The sequence below is a fragment of the Marmota monax genome, unplaced genomic scaffold (assembly GCF_021218885.2).
Source record: "Marmota monax isolate L192 unplaced genomic scaffold, Marmota_monax_Labrador192_F-V1.1 WCK01_AAM20220418_F8-fsc00245, whole genome shotgun sequence".
Lineage (NCBI taxonomy): Eukaryota > Metazoa > Chordata > Mammalia > Rodentia > Sciuridae > Marmota > Marmota monax.
Genome location: NW_026693895.1, coordinates 1,323,475 through 1,341,829, shown reverse-complemented (window position 1 = coordinate 1,341,829; position 18,355 = coordinate 1,323,475). Strand labels below are relative to the sequence as shown.

Here is an 18,355-nt window from a genome sequence, read left to right as displayed (position 1 = left end):
GTTTTTATCAGTTATAATGGAGAGTGGGATATTGCATCTGTAACCACATGTGAATTTGCCTATTGAGTTTTACCTAATGCATTTTGTGTCTTTATTATTAGGTGCAAAAACACTTAGGTCCTCTTGATGAATTTACTCCTTTATGAAATTATTTTTATTTTTATTCCTGGTAATATTATTTTCTCTGAACTCTACCTTGTCCAATATTTATGCCATGTAAACATCAATCTTTTTTTGATTGATGTTTACATGGCATATCATTTCCATTCAATTGTGCTTCTCAAATTTGTACCTTTAGGGTTGGGGTTGTGGCTTAGAGGTGGAGCGCTTGCCTTGCTTGCTGTAAGGCACTGGGTTCAATCCTCAGCACCACATAAAAACAAATGAAATAAAGATACTGTGTCCATCTACAACTAATAAAAATCATTTTAAAAAATTTGTACTTTTATAAAGTGGATTTCTTATAGGGAGCATATAGTTGGCTCTTGCTTTTTTAACAAAATCTGATGATCTCTGCCTTTACATAAAGGTTCTTTATATTTAGACTGTTTATGTTTAGTATGATTACCAATACCATTGAGTTTAAATCTATCATCTTTCAATTTGATTCACCTTTCTATTTGTTTCTTACTTTTCCCTTCCCTTTTCTTTATATTTTCTGCCGCATATTGTATTGATTTTTAACAGCTTTATTAATTCACATATCATATAATTCACACATTTAACTTGTCTAACTCAATAGCTTTTTAATATATGCAAGCATTGCCACAGTCAATTTTGTAATATTGTCAACACCCCCAAAAGAAACACCATACTTCTTAATTGTAATTTCACCCTCCTCCTCCTCCCTCTTCTCCTCCTCCTCCCAGGTTAAGCAACTACTACTTACTTTCTGTATATATTTTTTTATGGATTTACCTAAACATTACATATAAGTAGAATTATACAACATGCAATTCTCTGTGACTGGCTTATTAGCATAATTTTAAAAGTTCATTTGTAATGTAGCATGTATTAGTACTTCATTCCTTTTTATTGCCAAATGGTGCCATTGTACAGATAGACTACATTTTAGTCATTCATCAGTTTATGGACATTGGGTTTTTTTTTCCCCCAATTTGGGAGTGATTCTGAATAAGAATGCTATGAACATTTACTTGAACTGTCAAATTTATTGACAAAACATTGTTTATAGTATTTATGTATTATTATTTTGTTATCTATAGAAGATGCAGTAATACCACATCTCCCACTTTTTATATAGCTAATTTGAGTCTTTTCTGTCATTCTCTTTTTCCTGATCACTGTGCCTAGTGATTCATCAATTTTGTTGAACTTCTTGAATAACCATATTTTAATTTCACTGTCTTCTGAACTGTTTTTCTCTTTTCCATTTACCTGATCCCCTTTATTTTTCTGCATTTTCTAGTTGTTTAAGACAGGAGGATAAATCCAGTCCCTAACACTTGTGTTAACTGTTCATTGCTTTAGGTACAGGTGCAGTTGTTACAGAACCAAGAATGAATAGAACTGGGATACCAGGAAAGCAAATTCTCAAGGAAGAAGGAGACAACTCAAGATTTAAAAGTGGGTGGTAGGGCAGTCTCTTTCTGAAATAAAAACAAGAAAGGTAAAAACTGCTATTAACAAAAAAGTAAGGTTAAGTCTGAAGATCAGAGAAAAGGGATGGCAAGGAGTCTTAGAAACAAAGAGGCAGGTGGGAAGTCTTCCTCCCTCTCTTCCTGACTGTCCTAAGGGTCAGATAAAGTGAGACTCAGGAAGCTGGTATGTTGGGGAGACCAGAGCCCAGACATGAGTACCTGGGGTAGTTTGCTCTGTGAGCATTTCCTGCGATGAGACTCTATTTTGATCCCAAATTCCTGATCTAAGCAGTTTATCTTCTAGCAACATTTCAGATTCGAATCTTTTAATAAAAATTTAAACACATGTTAAGAGATGCTTCCTGGAATGAAGCACATTCAATGTTGTCAACCAGCACAGTCAGGTGCAGCATAGTCTCCCTGTACCATAGATAAACTCCAGGGCAGCTTAGTGCCAGGGCCTTCTGGGAAGTTCTGGGGTGCATTCCAGGCACACCTCTTAAACGTGCACATGGCTCCCCTCTATTCTGTCTCTAAATGCTGAAGATTTATTAAAGCAAAGCAACACACTGCCAAACAGATATTATTAGAAACATTTTAATTTAAATTCAGACAATAGAAAGGTATCACAGAAAAAACATTACAGAAACTTGCAACAGCAGAATGCGTCTTGGAAATTTATCAGCAAATGAAAAGAAGAAAAGGTAATCCTGATCTTACCAAGCAATTTGTCAGTCCTTAATAGGATAATGATGAATTCAGCAAACAAAAAAACAAAAAACCCTTGCTGGTGTTTTTTGAACAGAAAGTAGATTAATAATTCAATCTACCAAACTGGTATGTACAAAAACCTTCTGAAGTGACATGGTCTAGCGGCATTTCCCAACATTTGAGATATAACTTGGGGAATTAAAATAATAACAAAAGACCTTATACCAAATAGGTATAACCTGGATCTCAACCCATAGACACTGTTTGTGATTTGATAGGAAATGGGTGATCCTGTCTGGCCACCTCCCCACCCCCAACACACACACTCCATCCTGGGGCCACCAGTGTCCCTATAGGCCCTCACCTGAAATAAAATGCCCAGGTCCTGTAGCTTGGGGTGGAGGCTGAGCCCTTTCTGAATTGAGGTGGATGGGGCAGCAGGTTTAGCATAGGGATGTAAAAATTTTTTAAACTTTGGCAATTTAAATGTACAAATTGATTGTCACTTTTATAAGGAGGTATCATCCTGCCTCTTGAAAAAATATTCTTATTTGAGTTCCCTCTAAAGCATCTGGAGGGCAAACTCCTATAAAAGAGAGGTAGACTAAAACCTCTTACCTGTAATAATGGTCAATTTACCATTTTTCACCTTCCCCTATTTAAAAAGCATATAAAATGTCAATCTATCATTGACAAATAAGTTGAAGATATTGCTGGTAATGGAGGTTTGGAAACAACTTTGTTAATTTATTTAAAAAATTGGGCTTCTATATATTTACTTCCTTTACAGTATGTTATAAATCAGACCTCTGAGAAAGTACCAGAAAATGCAAACTCCAGTACTTCCAACTTTAATACCCTTATGAAAGTACTAAAATCAGTAACAAAGGGCTGGAGGTGTGTGGCTCAGTGGGAGAGCGCTTGCACCTGCCTAGCATGTGCAAAGCCTTGAGTTCCACCCCCAGCAACACACACACACACACACACACACACACAGTGTTTATAAAATCTGTAATGAGCCAAGAAGTGAGGGGACTGATGACTTGCAGAGCTGATTTTTTCTAAAACGTGGTAAGTAGCTATATATTCACTTTTTTATTACAAACTTTAAGTTTAAAAAATAAACAATTCTTAAAAAATAAACAATTCAAGAGTAAATAATGCCATAAAATACTATCCTAAAAACTCAAGAACTCACAATCTTCTTTAAAAGAACCAGATTTTCTTTTTGCCTACAATGATGTTGCTAACTGTAGCACATTATTATTCTATTTCAAAGATGTTTTAAAAACAGATATAAAGGCTTAGAAATTAAGAGTTAACGAATAACTGAAAGAGTTCATGATGTTGGTATAAAAGGAATTTTAATAGCTTTTGATAATTCACTAGTTTAGGCTTATCTTCATAATTTTAGTTGACATTTTAAGGGGAGTAGAAAGGAGGAAATTAGAGAAGAATTTTAAAATAAAAATATGCTGGGTGCCTTGGTACACACTTGTAATCCCAAAGAGTTGGGAAGCTGAAGCAGGAGGATGGCAAGTTTGAGACTCTGCAATTTAGTGAGACTGTGGCTCAAAATAAAAAATAAAAAGGGCTGGGGACATATCTCAGTGATAGAGTACCCCTGGGTTCAATACCCAATATCCCACTCCCCCCAAAAAAGATAGAGGTGAAGAGACTCCAGTTATGCAGTTCCTTGTCTGGTTATAGAAAGAGTTTTTCATAGATGTATACGTATAAATTATTCATCTATCCAAAACTCTGTGGAGTAAAAGAAACTACCTTGTAAGTCAGGAGGAATCTTAGCACTATGATCATAGAAATACTTAACTCCCAATAAAATTGTCATAAACCTGCCTTGGCATTGCTTAGGATGAGAACAGGGATGAACCAAGGAGGCAGTGCATTCTGGGTCTACTGAGAGGTCTAGTTGACGAGTTGCGCCCTTTTAATACAATCATGGACTGTCCTGCCACAAAGCCTTCAACTAGCAATTAGCAAAGCATCCAGTGTGTGCCCAGAACTAATTTGTTGCTATGAAGACAAATTTTTTCTTCTAAAAGCTTAGTATAGGGTTGAAAATACACATATTGTTTCTTAAACATTAAAAATTCTAAGTACTATGTTGATATTAACCTAGTCTTTTCTTAGGTCTGTATCCTTTCCAAGAAAAGCAGGTTAATTTGGGCTTGTTACAGTTACAGATAAACAACATACTCAAACAGAGAACCCCAGCAACAGAGTGACTGGCAGCTACTAAAGTTGGTTCAGCCAATCACATTAAACTGCTTGGGGTGAGGCACTAAATAAATGCTATATTCTAACACGTAAGAGAAGAAATCAGCTTAGAACACCTAGACCCTGTTTCGTTACATTTTGTTAAAGTTTACATTTCTTACACTAAGTCTTATTTTAAAAGATTATAGTTCTGTAATGCTTATATATTCTACTTGACTTAATTTCTAACATATAAAGTACTGCCACATCATTGTTAGTAACACGATTACTCTTCATGTAATATGAGATTCACAGAAAGCCTGAATACTGCAGGCTGCAGGGCCCAACAGTGGACTGCTTGATTGCAGGAATGCCCTCTGAGGCAAGCCTGACGCAGGGAAAACCTCTCTACTCCACCGTGACATTCTGTGTTACACACTGGGGAAGGTTCTGACAGCTTCTCCAAGAACTCTCAACCACATGTCTAGGAGCTTTCTAACTTCTAGTCACCATTAAGCAGAAGAAAAGAGAGTTACCATTATCAAGCAAGTGGTCACTCAGGCATGTGGTATCACATGCCTGCAGAAATACATACTAAAGGGTCAGAGATAATGTACCTTGTTTCTAAGAACAAATGGCTTTCACACCGAATGAGCTGGCCATTTTGTCCACATTCATTATGACTTAAGCAAACAGCTATACAATATGGACTGTCACAGCGTTTTAACCCTCCATCAACATCCAGCCTAAATAAAATGGAAAGGAATGTCAGATCTTGAACAGACTGCAAGTCTATACAGCGCCACAGTGGGAAGTCCCGTGTCTGTCTGATACACCAGTATTCAAGGAAACAGCTCACTGTCTGGGTTAATATTCCAAAAGAGCTTCTCAGGCAACTCTGTTGTAGAAGCTGCAGTGTACATCACCTCAAACTTCATAAAATTGGTAAGCCACACAAATCCCATCATGCTATTTTGGAATCTGTACAACTTAATACTACCTGAATTGGGAGCAAAACAATTATATTTGGTGACAGTCACAAAGCGATTTTATATTTACAAATACTTTACAAAAATAATTAACTCCCTCCCCCTTCATCAGACCTTTGATAAGTCAAAATTATCCTAATTTCACAGATAAGGAAGGAAACCTTGAGATAAACTGCATAGAAATAAATTCAGAACAAGAATATGAATTCATTGTCCTTAACTCCCAGCCCTTGAGAGTCCTCTCCCTGCTCCCTCTCCTTCTCTCTACTTAATTCAGCCCACACAAGATTTCTTTACTAATCAATTATTCTTTTGCCCTTGAAATACGTATGACTAGCAAACAAAACTACAGTTGAGAGTCTGTGACAAGTGAAGAGACAAATGGAACCTCCACACATCTCGTTCCACTGTCACTAACACTAGGGCTTTGCACTCAGCAGAAGCACAGCACATCCACTCAGAAACAGACCCACGGCAGAGGCATGTGGAACCTCTCATTTCCTAAGTTCAGAACTGAGATATGAGAAAGTAGTTGCTAAATCTAAGTTATAATAATCTTTTGGTGTCCCAGTCCCACACCTTGGCATATCCCACTTGATTTAATATTAAATTAACAGGTTCCACAATTTCTGTGAAAACCAGTACCAACAGTCAAGTGGCACCCCAATTGAGCTGCCTCTCTAGAAACCTCAGACACAGGGACGCTTGTGATTCTAAATGTGTGGCTTCTAAGAACACAGTTTACTTTTAGTGTGTCTGTGTAAATCAAATTCCGTGGGTTCTAAGACACCAGTCCACCTTAAAGAGCTTGTTCACTGGGAAACTGCTACTTCTTAAATTTTTTTTGTGAGGCAATAGGAAAAGAAAGAACTTAAAAGAATCTGTTGACAGAATCTGACAGCTACCCCTAAGCTAATGCTATCTCAATAAAAACTGTATGATAAGAACAATCATTATTTTAAATGCAAATAAAACACTTTCACATGAATGCACTGCTAGATTTGAAACTAAGTCCAACTCTCTCTGCAAAATTGCCTCCAAGTGAAGATTCAAGAATACTGAATAAATGAACATTACACAATTTGCACTAATGACTTTTAAACCTTACTTTTAATTTATTTTTAAATATCTCTTTCAGTAGTAAAAGATTTTCTGAGCAGGGCATAGTAACACATACCTGTAATCCCAGCTGCTTGGGAGACTGAGGCAAGAGGATCACAAGTTTGAGGACAATATCAGCCATTCTGTGAAACCCTGTCTCGAAATAAAATTCAGAGCTAGGGCTATAGCTCAGTGGTACAGCTCTTGCCTAGGATGTGCAAGGTCCTGGGATTTTCAATCCTTAGAACAGATAAATAAATAAATATATAACTAAAAAAGTAAATGGAAACTGTTAAAACTTTGGATCCTATTTTGATCTTTTATAGTCGGATTATCTTTTTTTGTATAGAATTTAAAATGTAAACATCATTACTTAACACAATGATAAAATACATGAACTAAACATTTGCCCTGATAAGAGAGTAAATTATACTACTCTGGATTATTTTTAATCAGTTTTATCTACTTTTTTCAATTAACAATGATATTTGTTTGGACAATAAATCAGAAAATACTTTCTATGGTGGCTTTCAACCACACTTTTTAGACCTAAAATGTTATCCAGGGCCATTTTAAGCAACAAATGCTACCAAAGTATGAACAGCAAGAATTCCCATTTTCACAAGTAACTGTCCTTCCACTGAGAACACAGTGACCCCCTCAGGTGGCAGAGTTCTTGTCCATGTAACTATAACACCATCATACCAGAACTCAAAGTATGAAAAAGAAAGACATGATCAGAAAGGCTATGCATTATAATCCAACCATATGCTATCTGGGTGTCAGATTTCACAGAGATATTCCGCTGTGTGTTTTCAAAATCACTTCTCAAGGGTAGATGTTTTCATCCAAGGACCAATTTTATTATCTACTTCCATTATCCTTTATAATGAAATACTCATTTTCAAGTTGCTTACTGGAGATGTTACCAGCAAACATTGCCATATGCCTGCAGTTCAAGATATGAACATCAGCATGATACTTTATGTTATAAATTATAAATGAATGAAACAAATAGAGTTGCATTATTTTACATACTGCAATAAATACATGGGAATGAATACAAGTTATTTTTCACGAAATACAATTGCTGATCAATTTAGATTTCAAAACCATGAGGTTTCTAAAACACTAGGTAATTCCCTCTGTTACATAACACCAGTCAGGTGAGATCTGAAAGAGATTCTTTATTGGTGGCCATACACAGTTGACGATTCCTGCAATCTCTGTGTTCTCATGCTCAGGAAAAAATATAGAACCTAGACATTTAAAATATTGTCAATGTAATAATCACTATAGACTCACTGGATCTGTTAAAGTTTTGTTAAAAATCTTCAAAGTCATGATGAACCCAGTTATTGCAGCAACTTCATTTGAAAAAATAATATAAATTATGCCACTAAAGACAAAAACATTGAAATACATCATCACAATGTAACACAAAAGTAACTCATGATCATTGAATATGAAAAATTAAATTTAAAAAGTTATGTAGGAGAGTTGGAAATTTTCCACTTCACCAAAACATTCTATTTATGTACCTCCAACTTCTATTATACAGTATACAATAAAAGACTTTTAAAATATGACATTTAAATGTTTCATTTACACAAATAATATTGCCAATACTAACAAAAGTGATGCCCTTGAACATGAACTGCTCTGCTAATTATGATTTTTACGTTTTCTTTACTTCATTTTACATATTAATTAGCATACTAATCAATTCTGTGCTGACAAATAGAGAAGGTCCTAGTCAAAATACTGTTTCTCAAAAGTAATGTATATCATATTGCTTAAAACTAAACAACCATATAAAAGTGGTAATCGTCGATCTAAACATTGATTACGAAAGACAACTGGCATATATTCAGGCAGAGTGTTGAGTTCATGATGGTTTATTTACAATAAAAGTACTTTTATTGACGCTAACATGATATATAAGTTTCTATGTCAATTACTACGGTCTCTTAAAGTTATAAAAATATCATATAAAATACCACAGGCTTTAGAGGATATAACTTCATGTGGTTCTGATACTAGCAGCTGAAAAGTGTTTATAATTTAAAAATAAATAAACTATAGAGGTAAACCAGTTACAAAACAGCAGAGGATTGCGACAGTCACAGAGTGAAAGAGCTGCTGAATTACACAATAGCTAACAAAATGGTGAGGCTGTCGGATCAAAAGTTTTAAAAACCTCCTTTAGAGATCTGTCATCTGTTTCCCTACTGGGCTCACTGTCTGGAGTCGGGCTGCCCTGGCCTGGTTGCCTCACCTGCCTTGGATCGCTGTACGGGGGTCTAATCAAGCCCGCCAAGGCCTGAATAGGAAGACTATGCACTGCTGGGACCTGAACCTTCCCAGAGCTCCTGAGAACATCTGCTTGTGTGTCAGCTGGCCCAGTGACAGTGACTTCCACATTTGGAGTGGTTTTCGGTGCCAGGATTGCTTCTCCAGGAGGCTCTATTTTGTCATTATTTTTTAAACCACCACTTTTTTTTGGGTTCTCTGCATTTTCTCCTAAAGAAGCTGTGGCTAGCTCTGATGTAGGTGATGAACCCTGCTCCCTGGGGTCGTATAAACTAATACCACTGAGGACAGAACTTGGAGTTCCCAGTGGAAGGCCTGTTGAAGAGGAGAGCTTAGGGGCATATGGATGCAGAGCCCCAGGACTAGGGCTGCTAGTGACTGCCCCTGAGGGCTGTGATGAACCAGGGCTTGATCTAACTAACTGAGGGGCATTCTTTGATGTATGTGATGCCTTCATACCTACTTGATTAGACTCTGTATTGGGCAGTCTGTGAAGTCTGGGATCGAAATTTTTTTGCAGCCTAGGATCTCCTAATTTACTTCCTGAACTGTGCAAGTCTCCAAATTGTTCTAAGTAGCCTTCTCTATTTGTTGGATTACTTTTGGCTTTGGTTGCTAATTTTGGATCCATGGACAGTGGGTTTTGCTGAAGATCACCTTTTGTGTTCCATAGCCTATGGAGCCTCTGGTCAGCTATAAGAGGGGGAAGAGGTAAGTTGATTGAAGACACTGGATCAGGCTTAGGTAAAGGTACTGGAAGCAAGTCTTCTGGAGCCCACACGATGTGCTTTGCGAAGTTGGGTTTGGTTAGGATAATGTCCATTTTGATGTGACTGAACTGTCTCAATTGTGACCTTGGATCCTGCAATATTACACCAGGTGAAGAATCCAAAGGTATTAAGAAAGCTTTTTCTCTCAATTCTCTTTCTGTATCTTCTTCATCGTCATCTCCTCGTTTTTGTTTGATATTAGCACCAGCATTTGCATGATGTAAATCAAACTTGGCTCCACCAACAGAAGAGCCTGTGTGACCACTTCCGTTCCCTCTTAGTTTCCTGGGATCCCATGCAAGTCTAAGATCCACTGGGACAGACTCAGAAGACTTTCTAGCATCTTGTCTTGGGATGTTCCTGAGTCTAGGATCAACCACTTGACTTCCTTTACTTTTCTCTTTAGCAAGTCTCGGGTCAGTAGGAGGGCTGAGTTCTGAGGAAGGTTGTTGCTGGCTCCTTAATGTTTCTGTTTGTTTCTGTAACGTTCTCAGTATTGACTTGACACTGCTTCCTTCTTCCTCTTCACTGCTGGAATACCAGTTACCTGTATCATCTAAATGTAGACAAAAAATTATTGTAAAGAATGAAGCATTCAATTGGCCTTAAAATAAATAAATACATACTGATTCTGAAACAAGTGTAGTCTAACTTCAAGAAAATCCACGATAGGGGCTGGGGTTATGGCTCAGTGCAAGGCCCTAGTTTCAATCCTCAGCACCACATAAAAATGAATGAATAAATAAATAAATAAATGGTATTGTGTCCAACTACAACAACAAAAAAATAAATATTAAAAAAAGAAAAAGAAAATCCATGATAGAAATGCCAGGTTTCGGGCTGGGGATGTGGCTCAAGCGGTAGCACGCTCGCCTGGCATGCGTGCGGCCCGGGTTCGATCCTCAGCACCACATACAAAGATGTTGTGTCTGCCGAGAACTTAAATAAATAAATATTTAAAAAAAAAAAAAGAAATGCCAGGTTTCCATACTGAACAAGATAATGTGGTAAGGAAATTAGCAATCAGGTGTCACACTCTATACAGAAGGAGCTGAGACATTGAAAAAAGTATACCATCCTCCCAGTCAGAGAAAAGTCAGGACCTTTCATTCTAACTGGCCAAAGGAAACTCACAAGTGTGTGGCAGGATTGGGAGGGGGAGGAAAATACTCTGGGAAAGGCTTTCTATAATGTCTTGGGTTTCTTCAAGCAATCCCTGAGCTTCATATCTCTGAATTTAACAATATAACAAGGGACTGGAAATAAAACAAATCACTGATAACGATGGTTAAGGGAGCAATGAAAACTGAGCAAATGAGGGACAGGGTGGAGATTCTATTCATACTTTATTATACTTTCAGATGTTTGATCAAAGCAATATATTAGCTTTTTAAACATTAAATTAAAAACCACAAATAAAACTTACTTCCTAAAACACTGTACACTTTAACTTTATGAAAACACTTTGGTACTATTCTTCAAGCCAATGGAAACAGGGTATGGAAGACGCGGATTTTAGAAGCCTGGCTGTTGGAGGTATGCTTGCTAGCAGAGTAGTAAGGGGTTACAAGCTGATGCTTCAGAGAGTGGTCTTCTTTCCTCTGGAATGAAGGCTTACACAGAATGGTTTTGAACTGGCCACAGAGAATCTACTCTTCACACCCCAGTCAAAACATAGCATATATGCACACATTATCTATAGTTAATACATATATATATATAATATATCTATATGGGGATGAGATAAATCAATCTTAGAACATCTTGGGTCAGTAGACTATCATAGATATTTTCACCTTTACCTAGTATACAAAACTTTATAGTGTTATGGGATTAGTTGAACAGAGAAGCACTTACAAAAAGCAAGCATTGGTATTTAGGATAGGATGTGGTTTAAAAAAATATACATATATACCTATATATATACATATATATGTATATATATAGGTATACACACACACACACACACACACACACACACCACAATGCCAAAAAGTTTTCCTCAGATCTCAGTGTCTGTAAAATCCACTTCTAGACAATAGATTTCTCTTCTCTTCTCTCTAACCTTCAGGAATCCTAGAGTTGGGCTACTGATTCACTTTTACTAGTTGTGGTTATTTTGAATATTTCTATATAGTAACTTCACTCCTCACAATAGTTCTTACTTTTATCCTTATTTTTCATATCAATATATTTCATAAGCATTCTGATGGTCTTTTTTGGAATGAATAAATAGAGTAATACAATGACAGAAGAGTAGAGATTGCCCAACAGAAAACAGATATTAAATAGGAATAGAATTAACAGTTTTTTATCAAAAGAGAAAATTCATAAAAGCATTAAGATTTATAAAAATGAATACAAACACAAACAAATCTAGCTATTCAAAATTCTTTCTTTCTTCTTCTTTTTCTTTTTTTTTTTTTGAGGGGTGGGGCAATGGGTATAGGGGCTTGAACCCATAGGTGCTTAAGCACTGAGCCACATCCCCAACGCTTTTTATTTATTTTTTAAATTTTGAGACAGGGCCTCACTAAGTTGCTGAGGCTGGCCCTGAATTTGTGATCCTCCTGCCTCAGCCCCCTGAGTAACTAGGATTACAGGCCAGCACCACCATGCTCAGTTTAAGATTATTTCTATACGTAGAGCAAACGATCCTCACAGAACATCACCAATTATATAATGTTATAATATATAATTTTATCATCTATAAGCTTTAATTTTCTTGCTTATTAAAACTTAAAAGTCTTTAAGACTTAATAGAAAGATTACCATTAAAATGGTTATTTTTAGGGCTACAGATGTGGCTCAGTGGTAGAGCACTTGCTTGTTGCCTGGCGTGTGTGAGGCCCAGGGTTTGATCCCCCAGAACTAAAAAAAAAAAAAAATTAATTAATTTGTGTTTGTAGGAGGAGGCTATACACATTTTTTAAAAATTGTTATTATTTTAAATTAAGTTTTATCACTTAAAGAAGTAAGCTTAAACTGTATAGGAAATTCACGTATTAGGAATCCCTCATTTCTTGTGATATCAGATACTAGGAGAGCTAATGTTACCTTCTTTAAAAATTTCACAAATAATGTTCATATAATAGCTTGGAGTTATCTAACACTAGCTAGTGTTGCCTAATTTACATGGTTATTCATAAATTTAATGTTTAAGAATGGCCAAACATAAATTTTATAATTCATAAAAAGAACTGGATATTTTAAATTTTCCTCATCCTTACCTAAATAAACTAATTGCTATACACTAAACAATGTAAAAAATACTAAGATAAACTTACTGTTTCCATATAATCTTTTTATATTAAAATATTCTTTCTTTTTTTTTCAATTTGGTTGGTGATGCTGGGGATAGAACCCAGGCCTCATGAATGCTAGGTGAGCACTCCACCACTGAGCCACATCCCCAGCTCAGTGGTGAAGTGCTTACCTAGTATTTCTTAATAATATAGAAGTATACACTCTATGCCCACAAAAATTTCTCTGATAATTGCATTATTTTGAAGTAGAGCTAGAACTCAAAATCCCCAAATGGAGGGCACCCTTTTTTTGTTCTATTTCTTTTCTTCCTGAAAAAAGAAAAAGCTTAATTGTTTGTAAATATGATCACCTAGGCCTTGAATCCAGTTTTAAATGTATTCATGACTTCAAGTCAAACCTTTGAAATTAATTATTATTTTAAGGGAAGGGGCACTGGGGACTGAACCCAGGGCACTTTGCCATTAAATTACATCCTCAGCCCTTTTAACTTTTTGAGACACAATCTTGCTAAGTTGCTTAGGGCCTTGCCAAGTTGCTGAAGGTGGCCTTGAACCTGTGATGCCCTTTGCCTCAGCCTCCAAAGTTGCTGGGATTATAGGTGTGCGTGACTGCAATTAATTAAAGCATTGAAGCATTAACGTCACTGAAACTGCAAGCGGTTCTAAGAAGATGGAGGCTACAAGACAAACTGGAAATATGATAGTTCAGAGGTACTAATTTTCACATTCTAATGTACTCAAATAGGTAAAATGCTATTAAGCTCCTGACACACCTTCTTCCTTGCTTGGTGTCCTGTGAGGGTGGTTGCCAGCTAACTCTTCATCTTCTTGGTATCTCTGAGTAAGTCGGAGGAAAAGAGCTCTCTGCACAGCAGGGAGGAGCCCTGGAGTAGACAGCTGGCCATGGCCTGTCAGGCTGCTGCTGGTGTCATGCCCACTTCCCAGGTTAGGTGAATCCTCAGCAATGGAGGGTTGCTGCTGGGCAAATTCTCCATGCCACATCCCATCTGTAGTCATAACAGGGAAGAGACAGACACTGCATGAACAGACTCCACCTAAGACATTGAAATTCTAATAATCATCACACTGGATTCGCCAGGTATTATGTAACTTTTAAGTATTATTAAAAGTTATCTAAAGTTCTATTATTTCTCCAAAGTTCTACTCTTTGTATTGTTTTGGTGCAATGAGAACATATTTTAAGGTTTTAATTTCAACAGTTTCACTTCGCTTTATTTAAAACATACATTCCTATCAATGTTTTTAACAAAAAATAGAACTTTGAATATTTTAAATTAGAAATGAGTTATTTAACTTACCACCAGAGTTATCAGGAGGCTGAAAATTATGGGCAGCATGCTGTGAATAATAATTGTCATAAAACTCAGCTGGGTTCTGCAGGGACTCATAATTGGTGTTGAGCTGCATTTCCCCAGGAATTTGCTGGTATGATGAGCTTGGAGAGCAGTGGTTCTCTCTGGGCACTTTCACAGCATGTCCCGGGAAGCCTGGCGAGTGGTAAGCACCACTCACACTCGATGGTGTCAAGGGTGTATCTGGTTGACTATGAGGACCTATGATTTCAGGTGGGCTCTGCGGCACTGGTAGACCTGAAGGTCCAACACATGGGTGATGTCCAGGTGAGCCTGGGAGCATCACAGGACTATTGCGACCCTGAGACATGTTAGGTCCAGGACCTGGACTTGACCCAGAACTATAGATATGCTGAGAACATGGGCTGCTTCCCTGAAATTGTGGTCCTGGTGGTGAGGCACTATTATAATATGCTGGTGGTCTGTAGAGAGAAAAAAAAATATGTTTCTTAGTTCAAACAAAAGAGACAAATAAGAATAACCCACTCCTAAATAGATACCAGGTATGATTCCCTATATCCAAATAGAATAACATGTGTTTAAGAAACAACTTGTTCTATATCATCTGTTAAATGGAAACTCTACTTCTGTCTCTTGTTTTCCTTTTAGCTCAGTTTTTTAAATTGTTGCTTACAACTGGCTGTTCTAAAGCCTACTCATTATTACAGATATTTTGGAAAACACAAAAAGTATAAAGATAAATAAGAATCACTTCTAAAATCCCATCATCCAGAGATAAAATTTTTTTTTTTGAGATAAAATTTTTGATCAATTCTGTCCAATCCTTTTTCTAAGTATATGTACACTTTTCTTACAACAAAATTAGAATTGTACTAATATGTACAACTTTTTATTATAATTTCCAATGAGTTATTGCTGGCATATACAAAGACTTCTAGAAGTCTCTGAATGTTGCGTTTCTTTCTGGACATTTTGCTAATTTATTATTTCTTTTTTTTTTTTGGCAACAGAGATTGGATCCAGAGGTGCTTAACTACTGAGCCATATCCCCAACACTTTTTAATATTTTATTTAGAGACAGGGTCTCACTGACTTGCTTAGGGCCTCACTAAGTTGCTGAGGCTGAATGAACTCATAATCCTCCTGCTTCAGCCTCCCGAGGCACTAGTATTACAGGTGTGTGCCACCATGCTCAGTTTTTAATTTACTATTTCTAATAGTTTTGTCAGTGAAATCCTTTGGGCTTATTGAAGGAAACTAACTTTAATGAATCTGCCTCTCCACTTCTAATCATTATACTTTTTAAATCTTTCTATTATTGCCTGGATTTGTTACATAATATTAAACAGTAGACTTGCTTGTCTTCTTAACTTTAATAGAAATAGCTTTAATGGGTTACATTAGTTGTGATGTTTACTAATTCACTGAAACCTCATTGCTTTCCTGTGTATTCAGGGTTAAAAAACTAACCAATAAGGGGACTTATAGCCCTTACAGTGCACAGACACTAAGGGATGGGCAGCAGAGTTGGAATAGTATTGTTAAAAAATAGAATTCTAGATCCAGCTTACTCAGAGGTTTTCCTTTAATAGCCTAAGAAATTACTTTTCAAAAAGAACTAAACATACTGGAGACATATTATCCACTATTTGAAGATATTCTCAATAAAAATGTAGGCTCATAATCTGGCAGGAGGAATGCCAATCTATCCACCTGGCAGTGTCCTTCAAGATTACTATGTTGACAGGTTTCTGAAGTTCTGCAAAGATTCTGTTTTGAGTGTCTGGTGTTTGAGAAACAATTTGTGCTCAAACTATTTGCACAGTGGTAGAGTGCTACCTAGTATTTGTGAGGCCCTGGGTTGCATCCCCAGGGAGCACACACACACACACACACACACACACACACATTCTTAAAGGTGGGGGGGACAAAGAGCAAGGGGAAGCAGCAATCTGAGTGCATGCCAGATATCTGTTATCTCTACCTAATGTTAACTAAACAATTAATTTGAAACGCAACTTAGTATCTTAAAGTAAATATTTAGGGGGAATATTTCTGGCATTTGCAAAGTTTTAACTTACTTCTTCCCAATTTTATGTGCTAAATCCACAGTTGGTTTTACAACTATTTCAAAAAGAGATGGAATTTTTTTGAAATCATCAGAGAGATCTGTCTGAAAATCGTCTTCAGGATCAGAAAAAGGAAAATGCTCTGGTGGAGTTGGCAAAAGCCCAACTCCAGGAGGTGGTTTGGGAAGAGGAGTTATGCCACGCTTTCTAAGTTCTTCTAATTCTCGTTCATCTTCATTTATAAGTTCTTCATCCATATTCAACACCTAAAAATAATTGGTAAAGATTACTATCTCAAAATAAGCTTTCTTTCTCACATTAAAAATTGTGAAGACTTTAGTTAACTAGTTTAGAAATAGAATAATACAATATTAAAGGTGAAATGGGTCAGCTTTAACTAATATAACCCATTAAAGCTATTTCTATTAAAGTTAAGAAGACAATATTATTTTCAATAAATGAAATGAGGTAGCCAGGTGCAGTAGTGCATGCCTGAAATCTCACTGACTCAAGGAAGCTAAGGTCAGAGAATTCCAAGTTTGAGGCCAGTCTCCAAATTTAGCAAGGCTCTGAGCAATTTAGCAAGAACTGCCTCAAAATGAAAAAACTAAGAGGACTCTTAGTAAAGTGCCCCTGGGTTTAATCCCTAGCACCACTCCCTTTCCCCCACTGAAAACAAAACAGAACAACAGAATGAGGTTCAAAGAGGTAAGCGATGCTGCTCAAAGTAAATAAGTTTGTTTTTTTGTTTGTTTGTTTCATTTGTGGTACTAGGGATTGAATCCAGGGCCTTGTGCATGAGAAGCAAGCACTCTATGTACTGAGCTATATCCCTAGCCTGTAAACAAGATTTTTAATGCAGAACAAAGAGCAAAATTTCCTAATTCCTAATACAATAATTCAGCTTTTCTAACATACAATATTAATAGAATAAAACATCAAATAGCAAATCCTCTATATCTCATCAGAATTCCATAAAATATACTTTATAAAATGTGATCTCAGTAAAATTAATCTGTGGAGAAATGTAACAAATACTCAAGGTAAAAAAAATGCTACTCACTTTATCCAAAAGTTTCTTTGTTTCTTTTGTCAAATCATCATGGGAAAATTTACAGTTGTCTCCTTGATAACATTTTGCTCCACTATGATAAAACTTGCATGGGAATTCATGTAAACAAAAAAATTAAGGAACAGACAGAAGTAAATCAAGGTCTAATTTTTTTAAACCAAAAATGTAACTGTTATATAAGATGATTAAGTTCTAAAGATTTGCTATAAAACAATGTGCTAATAGCCAACAATACTGTATTTTATCTTTTTAAAAATTTGTTTAGAGAATAGATTTCATATTTAGTATTTTTTTAAAATATTTATTTTTAGTTGCAGTTGGACACAATACCTTTATTTTATTTCTTTTTATGTGGCGCTGAGGATCGAATTCAGGGCCTTGCTTGTGCTAGGCAAGTGTTCTACCGCTGAGCCACAACCCCAGCCCATATTTAGTATTCTTACTACAATTAAAAAAACTGTGCCAAATCAATAGGACTGTATGGTATATGATGCTGAAGCTTCTATAACTACATAGATAATTTATTGCTTATTTTAATATTAATATTTTCATTATGTAAAAATATTTAAAAAGCTTTAAGTCTATTATTCTATTAAAAATAGAAATCACTTTTTGAAAGAAAAAAAATTATAATGGTTGTATCAAATATGACAGTATTATAATTGTTAGGTCCTGCTACTTTTACAATAAAATTTACAGCATATATAAATTTTATATCAAGAATTTATATCTATGATGAAAACAATGAGGGTTTATATGTCATTTAAAAGCAAATACATCCAATACTTATCATACTTAAGTTTCTGGAGACAAACTTCTAAGAAACTATTAAATTTGGAAGAAAACTGAAAGTATACCATTTTGGGGTGGCGTAGGCCCAGAGAATACCCATTACTGCAATCATATTGACAT

At 36.1% G+C, this 18,355-nt stretch overlaps 1 protein-coding gene across 3 annotated transcripts in view; it reads right to left on the bottom strand.

Moving 5' to 3' along the window:
- Window positions 1-7,460: 7,460 nt before the first annotated feature.
- Window positions 7,461-18,355, bottom strand: part of Zc3h6 (zinc finger CCCH-type containing 6) — a 65,735-nt gene continuing 54,840 nt past the window's right edge. For all 3 annotated transcript variants that reach the window (XM_046462823.2, XM_058585166.1, XM_058585167.1), the window contains 5 exons: window positions 17,435-17,544; window positions 16,384-16,637; window positions 14,288-14,763; window positions 13,742-13,975; window positions 7,461-10,258 (listed from right to left, as the gene is read on the bottom strand). In XM_046462823.2, the coding sequence (XP_046318779.1) occupies window positions 8,778-10,258; window positions 13,742-13,975; window positions 14,288-14,763; window positions 16,384-16,637; window positions 17,435-17,544 (2,555 nt within the window). In that variant the 3' untranslated portion in view covers window positions 7,461-8,777. The remainder of the gene's footprint in view (window positions 10,259-13,741; window positions 13,976-14,287; window positions 14,764-16,383; window positions 16,638-17,434; window positions 17,545-18,355) is intronic.